The sequence below is a fragment of the Pleurodeles waltl genome, chromosome 5, assembly GCF_031143425.1.
Source record: "Pleurodeles waltl isolate 20211129_DDA chromosome 5, aPleWal1.hap1.20221129, whole genome shotgun sequence".
In the NCBI taxonomy this organism is placed as follows: domain Eukaryota; kingdom Metazoa; phylum Chordata; class Amphibia; order Caudata; family Salamandridae; genus Pleurodeles; species Pleurodeles waltl.
The window spans coordinates 891,317,703-891,339,555 of NC_090444.1; the positions used below are offsets into that span (position 1 = coordinate 891,317,703).

The window sequence follows — 21,853 nt, forward strand, 5'->3', positions numbered from 1 at the left end:
AGTGTGGCAAAACAAGAAGAGTAATTTTATGGACCTGAAAAGTTGTAGATAAATCTGAATTAAATTGAAACTCCCAAGTTTCTTACAACTGAATTGGTGATGGGGGTTCCCCTCAGGCCAAGGCCAAAACTCTGCGATCAGTGGCTATCTTACCAATGGAGCAAACATCACTTCTGGCTTATCTTAAATTTCAGGGAATTTAGAGTGAGCCCGGTTGTGATGTTATGTATACAGAAATGAAGTGGCCCTAAGAATGTGGGGGAGGAGAGATCCACAGAGATAAGCTAATTGTCATCCAAATAGTTCATAAGCAAGACTTCTTGTTGCAAATCACCTGTGCCAGTGGTCTGAGGCAGATGTTAAATGAAGTGGGGCTCAAAAGAAAAGTTTGGGTACCCCTTCAAGTGGTAGCCCTGAAATTTGATCAGAATGATGGTAAATGCATTGCATTTCATCTATTATCTGATAGAGACTTCAAGCTGCAGATTGCATACTTTAGAATTTCCTGGGGTCAGCTTGGAATCCGCAATTTTTGCTGAGCAGTACCCGTCGCGCGCCATTGGGTGGCGTTCGAATCCACATGGCGCCATTGGAGCCATCTGTGACGTCAAGGCCGCCTATGAAGGCACCACCCCAGCGCGCGTACTTCAGTTCTTTTCCTTCCACACAAGTTAAGCACAGCTCTGGAATCGAGCTACCCTCTGTCTTTTTTTACAGGTCTTTTTCAACCTTTTTGTCGACTCATTTTGAAGTCTGTGCAGGATGACCTCGAGGAAGACAGGGTTTAAGCCATGTGGCGCCTGCCATTGCTCCATGTCTGTGACGGACCCCCGACCAAGACTCAGTCGTGTTTCGACTTCCGGGCCATGGCCCCGAAAGCTTTGAGAGAGCGGTCTCTGAAGCTCATGGCGGCCTGGCTGTTGACGTTGGTTGGTGTGACTAGGTCCCGATCCCGATGGAGGAGGCAGTCGCAGGACTGCTCCAGGAGCCCCAAGTCCTCTTCTTCGCACTCGAGGTCCTCTGGGCAGTCGGGGAAGAGGAACAAGAAGTCCAAACGGACTTTGAATTTTTCCCACCTGTCGACTGATGAACTCTGAAATGTCTATGTTCTAGGCATAGTTCCGTGGAACCGATGCCAGGGCTAGTTTCAATTCCCCCCCCCCCCCCCCGCCACCCACCCCCCACCGTTTCCCGGGAGCTAGAGCAACCCCCGCTCAACTTAGGGAGTTTTACAAGGCCATGTGTCTCGTATTTGAATGGGCTGGCCCTTCTGGTGTACATTCAGACCTGTGGGGTCAGCAGGGGCTCCCTCAGATTCCACGCCAGCAGCTCCGATGGACCCTCTTGGATTCGATACCGGATCTGGAACGTCTTTGAGTTCAGAGTCGGCCTCCTCCGGCGGCGTTCCCGACATTGACGCTCCCCACACTACGGGCGCTCACCAGTGGTACAAGCCCCATCTTCATACCTGTTGAGCTGGAATGGCGTTGTGCGATGCCAATTCTGACTTCAACTGCGCCAACAGGGCCCAGATCATTCCCTGAGTCTTGTTATGAGCATCCAGGCATAGGTGAGGAATGGGAGTGGTCTCAGGATCCTATAGAGTATGGTTTGGAACAAATGGACTGGTATGAGGAACTAGGAGAAGCCAGCGGAATGGACACCTCTCCAGATTGCTGGCTTGCTCTCACCTCCTACAGTGGCTTAGAGGAGGGAGCTTTGTATGTTATGGTGGTGTGTAGGATAGCTGAAGTCTTGGACCTGATTTTTGCCTGCAGTGCCTGTCAGGACTAACCTCCTGACTGAGGTGCTTCAGCAGGGGATTTCCACATTGGAACCAATGTTACCCTTTTAATGAAGCCCTCACTGGTGTCCTTCTGGGTTCATGGTCCAAACCCAGTACAGGGGCTCCTGTAAATAGGAAAGTTGGCCGCCGCCATTGCCTAGCTCCAAATGATCCTAGTTTATTTACCCAACACCCCACCCCAGAGAGCTTGGTGGTCCAGGCCCCCACTTCTCATGGTACCTTCCCTTCTGCTCCCCCAGATAGGGAATCCAAAAGGCTGGATCAGCTTGGAAAGAAAATGTTTTCTTCCTCCAGCCTGGCATTGAGGTCTGTAAAACACATCTTTGCCTATTGGGCCGTTTTCCCCATACTTTGAGATACGGTGCCACAGGTGCTGCCCCAGGACCCGGAGGGCATGCGGGACACTCTCACACAAGATGTTAAAGATGGGAGAGACGCAGCAAAGCTTATAATAAGGTGTGGTTTGGACACCACTGACTCGCTGGGTAGGGGGATTTTATCGACATTGGCCATTCATCGCCACACCTGGATACGTACATCTGGCTTTTTGAGGGATGTCCTAGCAAACCTTATGGACATGCTCTTCGATGGCTCACTCCTGTTCAGTTAAAAGGCAGATTCGGCGCTAGAGTGCTTCAAAAATTCTCAGGCTACGGCCAGGTCCTTGGGCCTCTCGACGTCTCCTCGCCAGCAGTCTGCCTTTCGCCCCTTTCGAGGCTCCATAAGGGGTGGCTATCACGCCATCTGCAGGCCAGCCACCGTCCTCTGTCAGGTCAGCACCCTGTACGAGTGGTACCTTCAGACCCAATGGGTCTGGCCAGAAGTCATTCACCACCCAGCCCCCCTCCTCCTCAGCACCAAGGTCCTCCTAGTATGATTCTGCAAAACCACATGCGTCCATTTGGAGGGAGGATTCAATATTATCTCCCTCTATGGCGGTCCATAACATCGGACAAATGGGTCTTGCAGATCATACAAAAGGGCTATTCCCTCCCCTTCCAGTCTTTCCCTCCCTTTATGCCTCCACTAGAAGAACGGCTGATGGAGGAACATTTAGGCTTACTCTGCGAAAAAGTTACGGCTCTCTTGGCCAAGGGAGCCATAGAAAGGGTCCCAATGTCAGAAGTAGGCAGTGGCTGTTATTGCTGCTACTTTCTGATTCCCAGAAAGAACAAGGGTCTTCGCCCCATTCTTTATTTGCGGGACTTCAATCTCTTCCTCAAAAAGGAGATATTCAAGATGCTCACTCTTGCTCAGGCCTTGTCTGCCCTAGACCAAGGAGACTGGATGGTAGCACTGGACTTGCAGGATGCGTATTTTCACATCCCCATCCTGCCTGCCCACAGGCGTTACTTGTGGTTCAAGGTGGGCAAGAGCACTTTCAGGTTACTGTGCTTCCCTTCGGTCTCTCCAGCTCACCAGTGCCCCTTGAATGTTCACAAAAGTGATGGCAGTGGTAGCAGCTCATCTGCACAGGTTAGGGATTTTAATCTTCCCTTACCTTGATGACTGGCTGTTGAAGGCTCCTATGCCCCAGGCTCTCGTCACCCACCTTCAGACCACAGCGAATCTCCTGCATTTGCTGGGGTTCACTATAAACGTGCCGAAGTCACACCTGACTCCCTCTCAGAAGCTCCCTTTCATCTGAGCTGTCTGGACACAGTGCAGTTTTGAGCTTATCCACCCAAGCAGCGAGTCCAGGTTATGATACTGATGTTTCGGCCCCTATCCTGGATTTTCAGTGACAGAGACTCTGAGGCTGCTGGGCCTCATGGCCTCCTGCATCCTGTTAGTCAAGCATGCCTGATGGCATATGAGGGCTCTGCAGTGGGACCTGAGGTTCCAGTGGGCACAGCATCAGGGGAATATCACAGACACGGTTCAGATCTCGGAGGGAACTGCAAAAGACCTGCAGTGGTGATTAGTGAACTGCAATTGGGTCAGAGGCAGACTCCTCTCCCTTCCCCAACCAGATCTCACAGTAGTGACAGATGGGGCGGCCATCTGGGAGAGGTGAAGATCAGAGGCCTCTGGTATCCGGTGGAATCAGGACTCCATATTGAGTTATTGGAACTCCAGGCGACCCAACTGGCATTGAAAGCATTTCTTCCTTTTGTAAAAGGGAAGATGGTGCAGGTGCTCAAGGACAACACTACCGCAATGTGGTACTACAACAAGCAGGGCTGTGTGAGGTCATGGACCCTTTGTTAAGAGGCTGTGCGTCTCTGGACATGGCTGGAACAGCAGGGCATAACCTTGGTGCTTTGACACCTGGCAGGTTCTCTAAATGCGAGGGCCGACAAACTTAGCTGTCAATGCCTAGTGGATCACGAATGGTACCTCTACCCGGAGGTGGCGCAAGGACTCTTTCAGCAGTGGGGAGAGCCTTGGTTAGATCTGTTTGCCTCTGCAGAGAACGCACAATGTCCGCAGTATTGCACGTTGGAGTTTCCAAGGCGGCAATCGCTCAGTGACGCTTTTGATCGCAAGTGGAGATCAGTCTTCTTATACGCCTTTCTGCCCATACCACTTCTGCCTAGAGTTCTCAAGAAGATCAAGAACGACTGGGCCCAAGTAATCCTAGTGGCTCTGGACTGGGCACAAAGAGTTTGGTATCTTGAGCTTTTGAAAATGAGCATCGATCCTCAGATCAGGATCTTCTGTAGCAGCAGCAGGGGAAGGTTCTCCTCCCGAACCTGTGAACTATGCGCCTTCCTGCATGGAGACTGATCAGCAGCAGTTGGCAGCTTTTGACCTTCCTCCCGAAGTCTGCAAATTATCCCTCCACTAAAACGTTATACGCCAGCCGTTGGAAACGTTTTGTATATTATTGTGCAGAAAGATCTATTGATCCGCTTTCTGCTTCTCTTTCTGATATCCTTCTCTTTATACTGTTCCTTGCCCAGCAGGGTTCTACCTAGGGTACTCTCAAGGGCTTTCTGTCTGCCTTATTCGCGTTCCTTTGGCTGCCTGATCAGCCTTCACTTTTCAAGTATCCTGTTGTACATAGATTTCTCCAGTATTGGGGTATCTTTCATAGATTCACATGCTTGAATCATTCCCCGTCGTCGAAGTGGGAGTCCCACGGTACATAGAAAGCAATAAATAGATAACAAACCCTTTTCTATTTTTTTTTTTTTTTTTCATTGCAGTCAATAGGAAAAAACACATTCAGTTTTGTAACTATCAGCTTCATTAGAAAAAGCCCAAACTTCAGCCAATCAGGCGAGACCACCCCTTTAGAATCCTCAGCACAGAGGCTCAGTCTCTAAGATTTTCTACCGCACGTTGTGTGTAAGGGAGTATCCCTGAGCTCTGCTCAGTTTACTTTCTCTTCAAGAGATATTCTTCAACTTTCACTTTTGTTCTTACTGTAGTACTTATTCCATCATGTCTACAGCAAGAAAAGGTTTGTTTAGACCTTGTGGGACCTGTGGAAAGTTAAGGCTTCATTGTGAGGACCCTCACAAGGAATGCATATACTGCTCCATCCAGAGCATAAGGTCAAGGACTGTAAAATCTGCAGGACTTTTCCCAACAAGACTCTTCGAGACAGAGAAGCCAGGCTCTTACTTTGGCTTCAGAAAAGAAAAGCCAGAGAAGCTTTTTCTGAGGAGGAGGACAGCGACACATCAGTGGCATCAAAGAAGAGGAAAAGGTCTGTGGAGAGCTTCTCCCCCAAGAGCAGTAAGTCAGCCAAGAAGCTGCATGCATTTAAGGACAAACCTGAGGAACACGCCTCAACATCCAGGGAACTTGGTGGTAAGGTTCGTTCAGAGCCATCTACACCTGCTTCCTCCTCAAAGAAGCTCAAAAGATCTTCGAGTTCCCTGCCACCGTCGACGTCCAGGATATCCACACCGTCGACGAGCGCATCGTCGACGGCAGGTCTTTCTTCATCGACGAAAACAGCTACGGCCACGTTTACGGCTCCATCGTCGCCAATGATTGTTACCTCGTCTACACTGTCATCTACGACTATAACGTCGGTGAGCTTAAAGCACGGTCCATCACCTGCTCACACCTTGAAGATTGCAAAGAAACCGTCAACGGGTAAGAAGATGAAATCTCTATCGTCGACGCACTCATCGACAGGTAAATTCCGGGGCTCTTCGTCGACGATCCCACCGACGGAAGCAGCGACGACGCGGCAATCCATTTTGCCCTCAGTGACAACTACTCCATTGACGACACACCCGTCGACGGCAGCCCCGTCAACGGCAGCCCCGTCGACGGAAACTTCATTGACATTGGCACCGTCGACGGCAACTTCGTCGACGCTCGCATCACCGATAACGGCTCCACTGCCGACGGCTCCGTTGACGCCTACACCGTCGACGAGAACACCATCGACGAACGCACTGTCAGCGACGACTCCGTCAACGGCTCAATTTCCTGATACTATACCAAAGCATTTTGGAGCATCTCCTTACCTACCTCAGAGAATTCTACCAATAAAAAGCAAGTCTTCTCTCCTACTTCCATCCCATACATCACCTAGTAAAGTCACACCAGTACCTCCGCAACATCTCTTTGCTGACGAGGAGGAGGAGGATGAGGTATATTCGGATGATGTTTTTTTCCCGGTGGCACGTAGCCCCTCAGAACTACGGATTAAATGTCAGGAGGAGGTTGAAGAAGAAAGTGACCAGCTTTATTTAGATCAGCAGAGGCAGAGCCACCTGCAACCTCAAGAACAGCAGGAGCAGACGGTTCAGATGCCTGTCTCTTTGATAGCTAACCTACAGCAAATGATGCAAGACTATTATTCTAGATTTCCTCCACCTGGCTCTTCTACCCCGGTGCAACCTCCGCATACACCAATATCCACCCCTGTTCGGCCATCTGAATCTACGGAACCTATCCCGGGTCCTTCATCTGGACAGGATGTTGATCCACCTTCGTCGAGGATGAGCAGGAAGAAGGTGAAATTCAGGACACTGACTCGATCATTCCAGAATGGGATGAATATCAAATTCAAACACCATCTCCTTCTACGCCTCCACCAGTCGATTCTCCACCGCAGGACATTGGTGGTTTTCATAGTGTGATGGAAAGAGCTGCAAAAAGATTTCAATTGCCAATAACATCAAAGCAGTCAGACTGTTTTCTATATGACTACAAGGAGGATACTAGGAAGTCAGTAAGAGCTATACCCATTGTTGAATTCATTTGGGGAGAGGGCCTTAAGGTCATGCAGACTCCATCCTCCATACCAGCAGTATTACCGAGACTTGAGAAGAAATGTAAAGCACCAGACAATTCTCCAGCATGTTTGGTTAGTCACCCTAAACCAGACTCGGTCATATCACAGGCAGCTCAGAGAAGGTCCAGAAATCCATCTTCATCTTTGACTGCCCCCCCAGATAAAGAGGGACGACGGTTGGATTCGATTGGGAAAAAGTTCTCAATGATGGCGGCCACTACAGTTAGAGCAGCAAATTCCCTAGCAATCCTAGGAAGGTACGACCGCCAGATGTGGTCCGATATGTCGCAGTTTATAGATCTATTACCTGAAGATAGTAAAGCAGAAGCGCACAAGATTTTACAGGAGGGTGAGAAGGTCTCGGCTGAGATAATAGACTGCGCCATAGACGTCTCGTCTACGGGTTTCCGCCAGCTAGCTGGAGCAGCCGTACTCGGGCGTCAAGGGTGGCTGAAAGCTACATCGTTCAGACCAGAGGTACAATTAAAGATACTAGACATGCCATATGATGGTGAACTCTTGTTCGGCAAGCATGTAGATGATGCTTTGCAATTTATTAAAACAGACACCGAGACAGCCAGATCTCAGGCAGCATTGCAATACAAGAGACAGCCCTTTCGGGGAGCGAGAGGGAGAGGAACCTTTTCTTATAGAGGCGGCGCACATCAATACCGTCAATACTCTTCCTACCAGGGACAGTTTCGTTCCACTTTTGGCCAGCAACAACCGCATACCTTTCGACAGCAGTCATCCACACATTTCAGACAGCAAGCGAGAGGAAAGTCGACTTACAAAGCTAAAGAAGCAGCAAGAAAGCACTGACCTTCATCTGATGCCTGCATCCAACCACTATACCAACACTCTAAAAGGGGGCAGAATTTCCGAGTTCCTCCACCAGTGGACCCAAATTACTTCAGATAAATGGGTGCTCGATATTGTCAACCGAGGACATACACTAGAATTCAATCAGCCTCCCCCTCATGTACCACCAAGAGGCCCCCCGCCGGCCCATCTCAGCGAACTTCTGGCGCAGATTGCTATCTAAATGGAGAAGGGAGCAATAGAGATCGTACCAAAGTTCCAGAGGGGAACAGGTTTTTACTCCCGCTTCTTCCTTATACGGAAAAAGACAGGAGACTGGAGACCTATTTTAGATCTTCGTTCTCTCAACAAATACCTCAAGAAGCAATCTTTTCACATGATTTCCCTTCAAGACGTCCTACGCCTACTCAACCGGGGGGACTTGATGACATCCTTAGATCTCCAGGACGCATAGTTCCACATCCCCATCCACCCCAGTCATCGGAAATTCTTACGATTCAGGGTTGCAGGCACTCTTTACCAGTTCATAGTGTTGCCCTTTGGCCTCAGATCGGCCCCAAGAGTATTCACCAAGGTTTTGGCACCAGTTGCAGCCTACCTCAGGCAACTAGGGATACAGGTGTTCCCGTACTTAGACGACTGGCTAATAAAAGCACGAACAATGACAAAAGCTGCCAGGGACACGAAGACATGCCTATCTCTTTTCGGGACACTAGGCTTAACAGTCAATTACCCCAAGTCTCATCTAGATCCTTCCCAGAACATCACCTTTCTAGGAGCCGTCTTGGACACAGTCCAAGCAAGAGCCTTTGCTTCGCACGACAGACGAAAGAGACTTCAAGATCTAGCAACACGTCTCAGCAAAAGAAGGTCCACTTCTGTTCGGACTTACATGTCTTTTCTGGGGATGCTTTCGTCTTGCATTCCATTGATAAAAAACTGTCGTCTGCACATGAGAACACTTCAACAGCAATTAGACAATCAATGGAAACAAATAGAAGGTTCTTTCGACGATGTAGTTCGGATAACCCCATCAGCAAAACAAGCTCTCAAATGGTGGAAGGATTACCCCCCTCATCTCGGAAGGTCTCTCATTCCTGAAGGACAAGCCAGTGCATATTATAACAAATGCATCCTTAGAGGGATGGGGCGCACATTTGCAAGATCTATCAGTGAGAGGGAAATGGTCCGCTCAGGAGTCGACTCTTCACATAAACGTATTGGAGTTAAGAGTAGTTTCCTTGGCACTCAAGTCCTTCCTCACCAACATCGGGGGTTCCTCAGTCTTGATAAGCACAGACAACACCACAGTCATGCATTACCTCAACAAACAGGGGGGCACAAGAACGCAGGCTTTGTCCTTAGAAACACAGAAACTGTGGCATTGGGTGATTCAGCATCAGATATCCATCAGAGCAGAACATCTTCCGGGGATCTCCAACACCTGGGCAGATACCTTAAGCAGGACTCGAACCAGCTGCCACGAGTGGGAACTCAATCAGTCAGTTCTCGACCGCCTCTTTCGTTGTTGGGGCAAGCCCAGTCTGGATCTGTTCGCGACCAGAGACAACAAGAAATGCCAAAACTTCGCAAGCTGGCGACCGCAGAAGGGATCAAAGGGGAATGCGTTTATGATCAGATGGTCAGGGATTTATGCATACGCTTTCCCCCGCTTCCACTCATCCCGAGACTTCTGCAGAAAATGAAGAGGGAGCCATGCCGGCTTCTATTAATTGCTCCCAAATGGCCACGTCAGTTTTGGTTCACAGAACTTCTATTACTCTCGGAGCAGCCTCACATACGACTGAGAACACTGCCGGACTTGTTAACAACGAATCAGGGGCAGGTCCGTCATCCCAACCCGACATCTCTTCGATTATCAGCCTTGCTCCTGAATTCTATGAATTTGACGGCCTAGATATCCCTTCGGATTGCAGGGAGGTACTTGCCTGTGCCAGGGCTCAATCTACAAACAGGACGTATAAGTTCAAGTGGAAAAGGTTTTGCATATGGTGTTCAACTTCCAACGTTCATCCTCTAAAGTCCTCTCCTGAACAGATTCTACCATATCTGTTTCATTTAGCTAAATCAGGCCTTTCCCATTCGTCTATCAGGGTCCACCTTGCTGCTATATCCCGTTTCCGACGAACATCTCATTCACCATCTTTATGGTCATCCAGGTTAATAAAGCAATTTCTAAAGGGCTTGTTCAGGATGTTTCCACCGATTCACCGTCCTCCACCTCCGTGGCATTTGAATATTGTGCTCTCCCAATTAATGAAGCATCCGTTTGAACCCATTCATAAGGCAGACCTCAAATAAATTTCTTTGAAAACAGCACTCCTTCTAGCTCTCACCTCAGCGAAGAGGGTTAGTGATATCCAGGCTTTCACAGTCTCACCACCTTTTCTCCAATTCAAATCCGAGGTGGTCATTTTAAGAACTAATCCAAAATTTATTCCCAAGGTCCCATTGACTTTTCATCTAAATGGGCCGGTGGTTTTGAGAACATTTTTTCCAAATCCGCAAACTCCAGCGGAGCGCGCATTTCATTCTCAAGACATTAAACGATGTTTACAATTCTATATACAAAGGACTAGCAGTTTCCGTAAATCTGAGCAACTGTTTATTAGTTATGGGCGGATCAATAAAGGGAAGGCCGTTACTAAGCAGACCATAGCGTGCTGGATCTCTTCTGCCATACAACTCTGCTACCAGTTAGCAGGGAAACCGTTATCATCCAATGTCAGGGCTCACTCTACTAGAGCGGTATCCATTTCTGCAGCTCTATTCGCAGGAGTACCCCTGAGCCAGATCTGCAGAGCGGCAACGTGGACACGTGCCCACACCTTCACCCAGCACTATTGCCTGGAAGCTACTGATAGAATGGATGCCGTGGTAGGACAAGCAGTGTTACGTAATTTATTTGCGTAAGGTGAGTCAATAATCTCTTTACCCTCCATCCTCTATGTATTACCAGACTAATATTTCATGTAGATATATCTATGTGTATATGTATATATTCATGTATATAATCTTTTAGAAGGTTGATTAGCATATTTTAACTACCCATATGAGTCCATATAGGATGAAATGTGAGCACGCATGCTTCTGGTGTTTCAGAACTCAACCATTTTCTTACTGCTGACTACTCTGATTCAAGCATGTGAATCTATTAAAGATACCCCAATACTGGAGAAGAAAATAAGTTACTTACCTGTAACTGTGGTTCTCCAGTATTGGTATCTTTCATAGATTCACATGCGACCCACCCTCCTCCCCATAGGGGCTCACCTCCTTTTATTTTCTTGTAATCACTAGTGCGGAGAAATCTGAGAGACTGAGCCTCTGTGCTGAGGATTCAAAAGGGGTGGTCTCGCCTGATTGGCTGAAGTTTGGGTTTTTTCTAATGAAGCTGATAGTTACAAAACTGAATGTGTTTTTTCCTATTGACTGCAATGAAAAAAAAAAAAAAAAATAGAAAAGGGTTTGTTATCTATTTATTGCTTTCTATGTACTGTGGGACTCCCACTTCGACGACGGGGAATGATTCAAGCATGTGAATCTATGAAAGATACCAATACTGGAGAACCACAGTTACAGGTAAGTAACTTATTTTCTTCTTAAAGGGCTTGTATATATGATTCCCCCTACGCCCTTTGTTATGCCTCAATGGGACTTAAATCTTGTCCTCACATTTCTCATGTGTGCTCCCTTCGAACCTTCACACGACTGTCCCCTCTGGCTGCTCACCATGAAGACAGCCTTCTTAGTGGCAATAACATCTGCCATGAGGGTGAGTGAGGTGCAAGCTCTTCCATTTAAGCCACCATATCTCACTATGTTTCCAGACAAGGTGGTTCTCAGAACACGTGCCTCTTTCCTTCCCAAGGTGTTGACCCCATTTCATCTCTGTCAGAATATCACCCTGCCAACCTTCTTTGCTCCACCGCATCCCTCTAAGGAAAAGGAGTGACTCCATCGACTGGACCCAAAAAGAGCGTTGTCAGTCTACCTTGACTGCACAAGAGTTCCAGGTGGCTGACCAACTCTTTGTGGGTTAAGTGGGAGCAAAGATGGGTTGGGCAATGCAGAAACTAACCATTTCACGCTGGATCGTTCTCTGCATTAAGATCTGCTATGCACTGGCGAAGGGCTCAATCCACCAAGGGCAAGGCTGCTACCACTGTGCTAGCATGAGGTGTTCCAGGCCTGGACATCTGTCAGGCAGCAGCCTGGGCATTCTTGCACTTGTTTGCATAACACTACTGCCTGGACAATCTGGTCCGGAGAGACAGACACTTTGCCCGTTTGGTCCTACAGGGCTTTCTAGTGTGAGAAGCAGCCCACCGCCAGGAGGTTATGGCTTGAGTATCTATTTTAAAGTAAGGAATCTACAGCTAGAAATCTTTGTCAGATGAACAAGTTAGTTACCTTTGGTAACGCATTATCTGGTAGAGAGACTATCTAGCTGCAGATTCCTTACACTCACCCATGCCTCCCTGCTCTGCAGATATGTCTGATAGGGTAAGGGATCATTCCTTTCATGGCCCTAGTTTTTTGCACAGACAAACTGTTATTTCTATCCATGGCTCTGCGCTTCTGGCATGGAGGTTTGTGGATAAAAGATCTGACGTACGCACTCCAGGCTGGTGCCCCTATCAGAGACCGTGATGTCACGCAAATCCGAACGACGCCACTAGACGGCAGCCGCAGGGTAATGCTCAGCACAAATTCGGGATTTCAAGCTGATGCCAGGAAATTCTAAGGTAAGTAATCTGAATCTAGATAGTTTATACTGGATAATGCATTACTGAAGGTAAGTAACTTGTTCTTCAAGATAGAGGCTGCACCATCTCAGCGCAGAGACTCTTATGCCAATAGCCGCCACTCTAGTTATCAAGGTCTCTTTACTGACCATATCGAATGTCGCGTGGGCTCTCATTATTCTAAATGAGACTACTGGATTTCTAGGTAGCAGGATCTATAACGGTGTGGGGGACTGAGTCTGACCCACGTGTAAAGAACTCTGTCACCCTAAATCCGGTTTTTGCTCCGGCTAACTAGCAGTGCCTCATTTCTCCCATGTGGAAGGAATGATTTGGCAGCCGAGCGCATGACATCTTTGGAACTTCTCAGGGAAGTCGTGGTTACTTAGATCCAAACCAACTCTCTTATTCCCAATATGATCTCATATACAAATGACAAAGACAGTATAAGTTTTATATAATGTTTTAATAAAACGACTGTATTTTAGATATTAAGGCGTGAGCCGCAATAACCAGAACGATACAACACAGTAGGATTGAAATAGTCACCAGGAGAGTAAAACATAAAAACAAAGCTATCATATTGTCTAACAGTTTCTACTCTCCCTCTGCTTGTTCTATTTAGAGCACATCATGTTAAGCTTCTAGCTTGCCTATTAGAATCACTGTGGAGACATCAGCCCTCATACCTGAGCAAAGACCTGTGATCTTGGTTCAGCATCTGCAACGAGGCAGTCAGCGTCTAGTTGTGGTTCACTGGTCGGAATCTCCCTCTTGCGTGTATTGGGGCAAGGAAGTGATTTTATAACTAACATGTCATCGTGATCACAAAATGTCCCTACGCAGGAATGCCAAGTCTAAACTCTTACCACGTCTATCGGCAATGTACCAGACTGTATCCTTGACTGAAGCACAGAGTAAATATGTTATGGAGAACTCCAGTGCTGAAGTAGGCAAAACAGTGTGATATGAATAAAAAAACAACACCGTAGAACTGGCTATTTGAAAAATAACAGTACGAAGCCTAATAAAAAGCATGTAGAGCAAAGTGCACAGAGGCTCTAAGCTGTCAGCAAATGAATAAAATATATTCAGGGCAAAGTGCGCAAAGGCCTAAAGCCTGAAGCTAAAGCGCAATGAATACGTAAAACTAACCACACTACAGTAAGGGATCATTCCTTTCATGGCCCTAGTTTTTTGCACAGACAAACTGTTATTTCTATCCATGGCTCTGCGCTTCTGGCATGGAGGTTTGTGGATAAAAGATCTGACGTACGCACTCCAGGCTGGTGCCCCTATCAGAGACCGTGATGTCACGCAAATCCGAACGACGCCACTGGACGGCAGCCGCAGGGTAATGCTCAGCACAAATTCGGGATTTCAAGCTGATGCCAGGAAATTCTAAGGTAAGTAATCTGAATCTAGATAGTTTATACTGGATAATGCATTACCGAAGGTAAGTAACTTGTTCTTCAAGATAGAGGCTGCACCATCTCAGTGCAGAGCCTCTTATGCCAATAGCCGCCACTCTAGTTATCAAGGTCTCTTTACTGACCATATTGAAGGCAGGCAACTGATCTAATAAGATGAACTACAACGATTCTTTGTCAACTGCCATTCGAAGATTGTCCAGTTCTACTATCAAAGCAGTTTCTGTGCCATGTAATAGCTGAAAACTCGATCTGGCAGCGTCAAGCAGCAGCATATTCTCTAAGTAGTCTGAGATAATCTTGTGGACATGTTTTTTTACAGGATTCACACCGGAAATGGACAGGTAGGAGATTGGTCTGAAATTCCTAAGGACAATTGGATCTGCTGTAGGTTTTCGAGTAAAGGGATGAACATGTTTTTTGTTTTTGTCTTTTTTGTATGGAGAGGCACCATCCCTGTGAACAGGGATCGATAGCAGATTGATAGTGGGCCTGTTATGTGTATCTGCTATTTATGGCCATATTTTAGAAGGTATGAGATCGAGCAGAGAGCTCGTAGAAATCGAAGTCAATTTCCCATAACTAACCTGGTCAGTCTGGCCCAAATTAGAGTGCAGGAAGAGGTTTTTCTGATTCACAGTGTCAAACCTTTGGATCATATGGGTCCTCTATGGAAGTTTCAAGGGACAGGCAGAGGTAGTATTTGATAGTAAAATTATTGAGTTGAGGTGGGAGGGAATAAAGTTAGGGATCTAACTCAATACACCGACCTTAATTCTAATCAAGATGTCTGAAGTATCGAGAAGTCCTTGGAACATAAGCAACCTTCTTCTTGAAATTCCTACATACAGAACTGCTCATGCGTTACATCAGTCGTTCTGCCCAGCAACTTCACTCTCTTTCTCCGGAAATTAGGATGTTTGCACTATATGCATCTCCCATGTAAGGCTGTTGATTGTGCCTCCCCCTTCACCACGCCCCCTTTTTAAAATTCTTCGGCTGTCATTGCCACATCAAGTTGCATGCCCATCTTTTTATTTTTAACATTTTTGCTAGTGGAGTAAATTGAGCATCTAATCAACTTAGGAACTGACTCCTAACCCCACCTGCATGTGGTAGTTCATTGTATTACATCAGACTAAACTGCTGCTGGTGCATAAACAACTTTGAGATGAGGGGTACCTCTTCCAAAACAAATTCAGTAGTTGTTATACTTTTCCCAGCCCACCAAACTCCATATCATTGGAAGAATCTCTAGCAACTAGAAGACATCCTAAAAGAATAAAGGTTGGTAGGTTTTAGGGGAAAAGGACTCCAAGTGCTAGGTAACTTTAAAGTTGGGTTTGTTTACTTAAGGTCCTTGAACAGGAAAGTGAGACCCTTTGCTTCCCTTAACAATGCATGATTTACTAATTAACACTGGCCTCACCTGACTAGATGATTCCACCGGACCTTGTGTTCACAACACAATAGCCTCGGGTGAGGCTTCCCCCTTTCCACCCTGAAGGCCTTTTGCCTTTAAAAAGACTCCTCTTTAGATAGCATCTTTCCTGTTGACTTTGTTGTAATATAACTAACTATAGGGACTTAAGCCCTACCACTCTTTTATATCCTAGTCCAGTTTTTATTAATTTGCATTCCTTCTCCTGCATCATAACATTTACTTCTGTAGTGCCCCCTTCGCTCCCCCTTTTCACTTCACTGTTGCTCCCCTCTCATTGTTGTCCCTTTGTCATTCCACGTTCTACTGCTCTCTCCTCTTTTTTTTTTTTCTTTAGTCTCCTTTCCTATTTTCTTTGCCTTCATCAATTCTCCCTTCCTTTCGTGTCTCTGCCCACTCCCCCATCCTGTTCGTCTTCTACTTCTTTCCTCCTTTCATTGCCCTCCCCTCCTCCAGTCCCCAATGACCATTGCTTCTTTCCCTCTTTACTCCAGCTCTCATACCACTCCAGCTCAGTCATCCTCCAGCCCTCTAGCTTGCCGTGCTCTAGCTCACCTGTCCTCCGGTCTTTTCACCTTCGTACCATACTTGTGTTGTTTGCTTGTTCCAGTTTATTGCAAGCCTGTCATCACACCTACTGTGTAAAGCTCATGCACAGTTATCAGTGCCCATGCACTTCATAAAACTGTTAAAGCTTGGAATCGTGGAAGCATTTCATGTATTTAAAAAGGTTTTGGTGATAAGTGTATTGTATAGGTTAGCTTGTCTTTGTTCTTAGACAGCCATAGACAATACCAAAGGGCTTTCCCTGCTATCATATGATTCAAAGGGCTCAATATTTATTGGATTCACTTTGTGTCCAGTCACCTAGCTATCATAATTGTGATGCTCAGTAAAAGTTTTGAATTTCAAGGAAGTCAATTTCTGTATCCCTGCTTTCACTTGTAGTAGCCCACAGCAGTAGTCTTCAACTGTGTCAAGGCAAATTGCTCTGTTGATGTATTTCAACCATTTATTTTCTCTGGATAGATAGATAGGTATTGGAATCTGTACAGCAATTGAGCTAAGACATTCATGTATTTGCTGTAATCCATTCATTATGATACACATGGTTTACCATCTAAATGGGTCTAATATTGAAAAATAGGTTCAGGCAGTTAGCCCTTCACAGATTATTTATTTGGGGTTTTGGATATTTCCTGAACTATTTAAGTGACCACCGAGTCTTCTGGACAGGCTCATCCTCGTTGGCTAATTTCAGCCTTCTTTAGATTTATTAGTAGAAAATACGATGTTCCCACACTGATTTTTAAATCTTGATATTGTGTGTATTTCTGTAGTATGAACAACATTGTAGGCAAAGAGAGTTCAGTGCCTACAAACTTTATACCTCAGAGTTAGAAATGACCCCTGGGATCTGTTTACCGGTAGCACCTGACCCTTAACTTTTGCAATTTCCCTTAACCTTTTTCAACTCCACAACTTTTATTTTCATTTTACCAGCAGTAGCTCAGTTCTCAGGTTTACTTTGCATAAGAGTTCTTTCTCTTTGCTGACCCTTAATTTTCGTCACTTCCCTTTAACCAGTTATAGCTGCAGAAGTTTTATTTGCTCTGCACCATCTTGGCTTTCGGACTGCATAGACGAGGGGCTCCATTCTTCTATTGGACGGTAAAAATTTACAGGCTGCTAAGATTAATTGAAGCATTCTACCAATCATTTTTTCTCTATTTTACTGCAACGCCCTAAGTGTGACAGGTGTGCAAGACTTGGGCCCTGTGCTCACTATACCACTGGAATCAAGCTACACTCAAAGAGCCCCAAACTAGGGCAGAACCTGTCTTGGTTTGCTTGTGTTCTTGTTTGGTGAGAAACCAGGCTGGCAGTTCGGGCTAGAACTATTCTTATTGGAGCAAGGTCAAGCCTGATATGCATATGGCCGAGTCCAAACTCAGGTGGCATGGTGTGCAAAAGAACGATGGATTGGGATGTGGCCCGAGTATTTACCAGTGGCTCAGATTAATCCAAGCATGCTACTGTCACTTTTTTGTGTACTATTGTTCTACTATTGAACCTCGGATAACAAACCTCTCTGGGTAAAACCATATCCTCTTTCTCCTCATGGTTTGGGGTGCACTTAGAGGACTAAATCAGTGTCACATGTGGGCTTGATCAGACTGCAGCAATGCAAGCAGCTTTTGATATGGAGATGTTTGCACAATATGCATCGGACATGTAAAGCCTTGGTCGTGTCTTCCCTTTCACCACCTGCCTTTTTTAAATTCTTCGATTGTCATTGCCACATCAAGTTCCATACTCATCCTTTTTATTTTCAAAATTTTTGCTAGTGGAGTAACTTGAGCACCTAATCAACTCTGAAACTGACTACTAACCCACCAGCATGTGGTAGTTCATTGTATTAGATCAGACTATACTGCTGCTGGTTCATAAACAGCTGTGAGATGAGGGGTACCTCTTCCAAATCAAATTCAGTAGTTTATACTTTTCCCAGCCCACCAAACTCCATGTCATTGAAAAAATCTCTAGCAAATAGAAGTCATCCTAAGGGGCTAGATGTTGGTAGGTTTTAGGGGCACATGAGTCCCAGTGGTAGGCAACTGTAAAGTTGGGTTTGTTTACTTAGGGTCCTCGACCAGGAAAGTGAGACTCTTTGCTTCCCTTAACAATGTATGATTTACTAATTAACATTTGGCATCACCAGAATAGATGATTCCACCTGACCTTGTGATCACAACATAATGGCCTCAGGTGAGGCTTCCCCCATTCCAGGTTTGTACATATATCTGTATGTATAACATTGATATGGAGCACAGAACAAGAGAGGACACTGTTGTAACACATTCCTGGAGCCTTAGTAGACAGCCACAGTCTTGGGTGGGAGGTATACCAGTTTTGCCAGATCAAATAGAAGCACACATTAAACACTCTGGAGTGCTACCAGTGCTTCTGTTAAGACTCAGAAGGCTGCATGACTTGCTCTTTGAACATGCTTTCCCCAGTTTAATATGGTTGAGATGGGTAATTTGTAGTTGGCCAACCTTTTTATTTGGAGCACAGCCATATTAAACTTTGTAGACCTCCTGGTGCTCAGTTTCAAGAAAATACTGTGTTTGATGCTCAAGTTCATAGTGGCTGGGGTCTGATTGGTGTTTGTGCAAGCTTATGGTTTAGGGCGGGCGGTTACTAATGTTTTTGTCAAAGACTGGTTATACAAGCTAGTTCCCTTGGTTCTGAAAGGGTTTCAAAACAGTTTTCCTGTTGTGATAAAAATCTATAATACACCAATGTTCTCATTTTAATAAATGTGTTTACTACTTTATAAGGTATCTTAATCAATACTGTAGCTAACATAGAATTGTAAGTGTTATTGATAAACCAAAAAGAAGTATAGTTGAAATTTGGAATTTTACACTTAAGGTAATTCAGTGTTTCTTTATTTAATATTCTAGCCATTATTTAGTGAATACAGAGAAAAGATAGTTATACTTGTATGTTTTCATTTTCAGCAATCTGTTATGTTTGTGTTTTTGTTTTGTTTTTTCAGGCAAAAGCAGTGGCTGCTGAATCAAATTCCACTTTCTTCAACATAAGTGCTGCAAGCTTGACGTCAAAATATGCAAGTCTGACAATTATATCATTTTTACATAAATATGCTTTGTGCTATTGGAACTGGGAAACTTGTTTGATACTGAAACTTGTTGATCTTTTATTTAATTAGGGCTCAAGCTGTAGTCCTCTTTAGAATGTTTAATTGACAATAATGATAATGCCTGGTCATACTTTCACACCATTTACTTAAATGATTTGTAATTGAGATGGCCAACGGCATTCCTCTATAATTTTAAATCTATCTGACAAGCAAAGATATTTTGATTGTTATTATTTCACAGGTAAGAAAATGACTTTTCTTTGTGTGCATTTGCAAACCTCCCTCGGCACTTACTGAAGGTGAGGAGTCATCATTGACTGCTCCATTCGTTGATGGGCTTACCTGCACGTACCAAACCCAGCCTGGTTTTCTCTGTCAGTCAGACATCTACATCAACCTGAACGTTTAATTTAGCTAATGTTAGTTTTCATGTCAGAGATCTCTTGTTTTGAGATAGGTTTATTTTTTCGAATACTCAGTTAGTTTAACAAGTTCTCAAGTTTTCTCTCTTTAGGCCAGTGTGTACTTTTTCTTCAGAGTCAAACCTGAACTCCTTTTGCAGTGACTAAAGTTGACTTAAATTCTTCAGTTCTTCTGGTTCCGTCTTTGTCCATTTGCAAAGATCAAGGTCACTGAAGATTTACTTCTATCATGTGTGACTTGCCATTTTATTCAAGGCATTGCTGCGTAGTAAATTAGTATATTTGACAGAAATCTACAGGTTTTTTTTAACCCCTTCGCTGCCAGGCCTTTCCCCCTCAGGTGCCAAGCCTTTTTTTGGCTGTTTGGGGCAGTTCGCCCTTAGGCCCTCATAACGTTTTGTCCACACAAGGACGCAAATTTGGGGTGGGTAGCTTTTTTTTTTTTTTTTCCAACATCCTAGGGATTCTAGAGGTACCCAGACTTTGAGGGTTCCCCTGAAGGAGACTAAGAAATTAGGCAAAATACAGCAAAAATTTTGTTTTATTTAAAAAATGGGAAAAAAGGGCGGCAGAAGAAAGCTTGTGTTTTCTTTCCCCTGAAAATGGCATCAACAAAGGGTTTGCGGTGCTAAAATTACTATCTTCCCAGCTTTCAGGAACAGGCAGACTTGAATCAGAAAACCCAATTTTTCAACACAATTTTGGCATTTTATTGGGACACACCCCATTTTTACTATTTTTTTGTGCTTTCAGCCTCCTTCCAGTTAGTGACAGAAATTGGTGTGAAACCAATTCTGGATCCCATTAAAGCTAATAAACATTTCTGAAAAGTAGACAAAATTCTGAATTCAGCAAGGGGTAATTTGTGTAGATCCTACAAGGGTTTTCTACAGAAAATAACAGCTGAAATAAAACAATATTGAAATTGAGGTGAAAAAAACAGCAATTTTTCTCCACGTTTTACTCTGTAACTTTTTCCTGCGATATACAGTTACATCTGCTGGACTCTTCTGGTTGCGGGGATATATAGGGCTTGTAGGTTCATCAAGAACCTTTGGTACCCAGAGCCAAGAAATGAGCTGCACCTTGCAATGGATTTTCATTCTATACCGGGTATACAGCAATTCATTTGCTGAAATATAAAGAGTGAAAAATAGGTATCAAGAAAACCTTTGTATTCCCAAAATGGGCACAGGATAAGGTATTGAGAAGCAGTGGTTATTTGCACATCTCTGAATTCTGGGGTGCCCATACTAGCATGTGAATTACAGGGCATTTCTCAAACAGACGTCTTTTTTTTACACACTGTCTTACATTTGGAAGGAAAAAATGTAGAGAAAGACAAGGGGCAATAACATTAGTTATGCTATTCTGTGTTCCCCCAAGTCTCCCCATAAAAATGGTACCTCATTTGCTTGGGTAGGCCTAATGCTCGCGTCAGGAAACGTAACAAGGACACATCACATTCTTACATTGAAATCGGACATGTTTTTTGCAAAGTGCCTAGCTGTAGATTTTGGCCCCTAGCTCAGCCGGTACCTAGGGAAACCTACAAAACCTGCACATTTTTGAAAACTAGACACCTAGGGGAATCCAAGATGGGGTGACTTGTGGGGCTCTGACCAGGTTCTGTTACCCAGAATCTTTTGCAAACCTCAAGATTTTGCTAAAAAAACACGTTGTCCTCACATTTCGGTGACAGAAAGTTCTGGAATCTGAGAGGAGACACAAATTTCCTTCCACCCAGCGTTCCCCCAAGCCTCCTGATAAAAATGGTACCTCACTTGTGTGGGTAGGCCTAGTGCCCGCGAAAGGAAATGCCCCAAAACACTGTCTGGACACATCAAAATGATCAAATACAAAACTACCTGTTTTTGTGGAAGGAAAGGAAGGGGTACCTCCGTTTTTGGTCCTGGGCTCAGCAGCCATCTAAGGAAACCTACCAAACCCAGACCTTTCTGAAAACTAGACATCCTAGGGAGCTCAGGGAGGTGTGACTTGCGTGGATCCCCCAATGTTCTCTTACCCAGAATCCTCAGCAAACCTCAAATTTAGCTTTAAAAAAATCACATTTTTCCCACATGTCTGGGTGAGAACTCTGCACTGGGACAAATTTCCTACCACTCAATGTTCCCCTTAGTCTCCCGTAAAAATTATATCTCACTTCTGTAGGTGGGCCAAGTACCAGGGAAGAGCCAAAAACATGTTGAAATTGAGGGGGAACTAAAGTGGGTCCAAAAGTGCAGTTTGGGGGAAAAAAAAAACATTTTTAGGCTGACAAGTGCA

General features: G+C 45.1%; 1 protein-coding gene across 4 annotated transcripts in view; it reads left to right on the forward strand.

Moving 5' to 3' along the window:
• Nucleotides 1-21,853, forward strand: part of SPAST (spastin) — a 465,871-nt gene that overhangs the window by 167,508 nt on the left and 276,510 nt on the right. For all 4 annotated transcript variants that reach the window (XM_069235003.1, XM_069235001.1, XM_069235002.1 and 1 more), the window contains one exon: nt 19,041-19,112. In XM_069235003.1, coding sequence (XP_069091104.1) covers nt 19,041-19,112 — 72 coding nt within the window. The remainder of the gene's footprint in view (nt 1-19,040; nt 19,113-21,853) is intronic.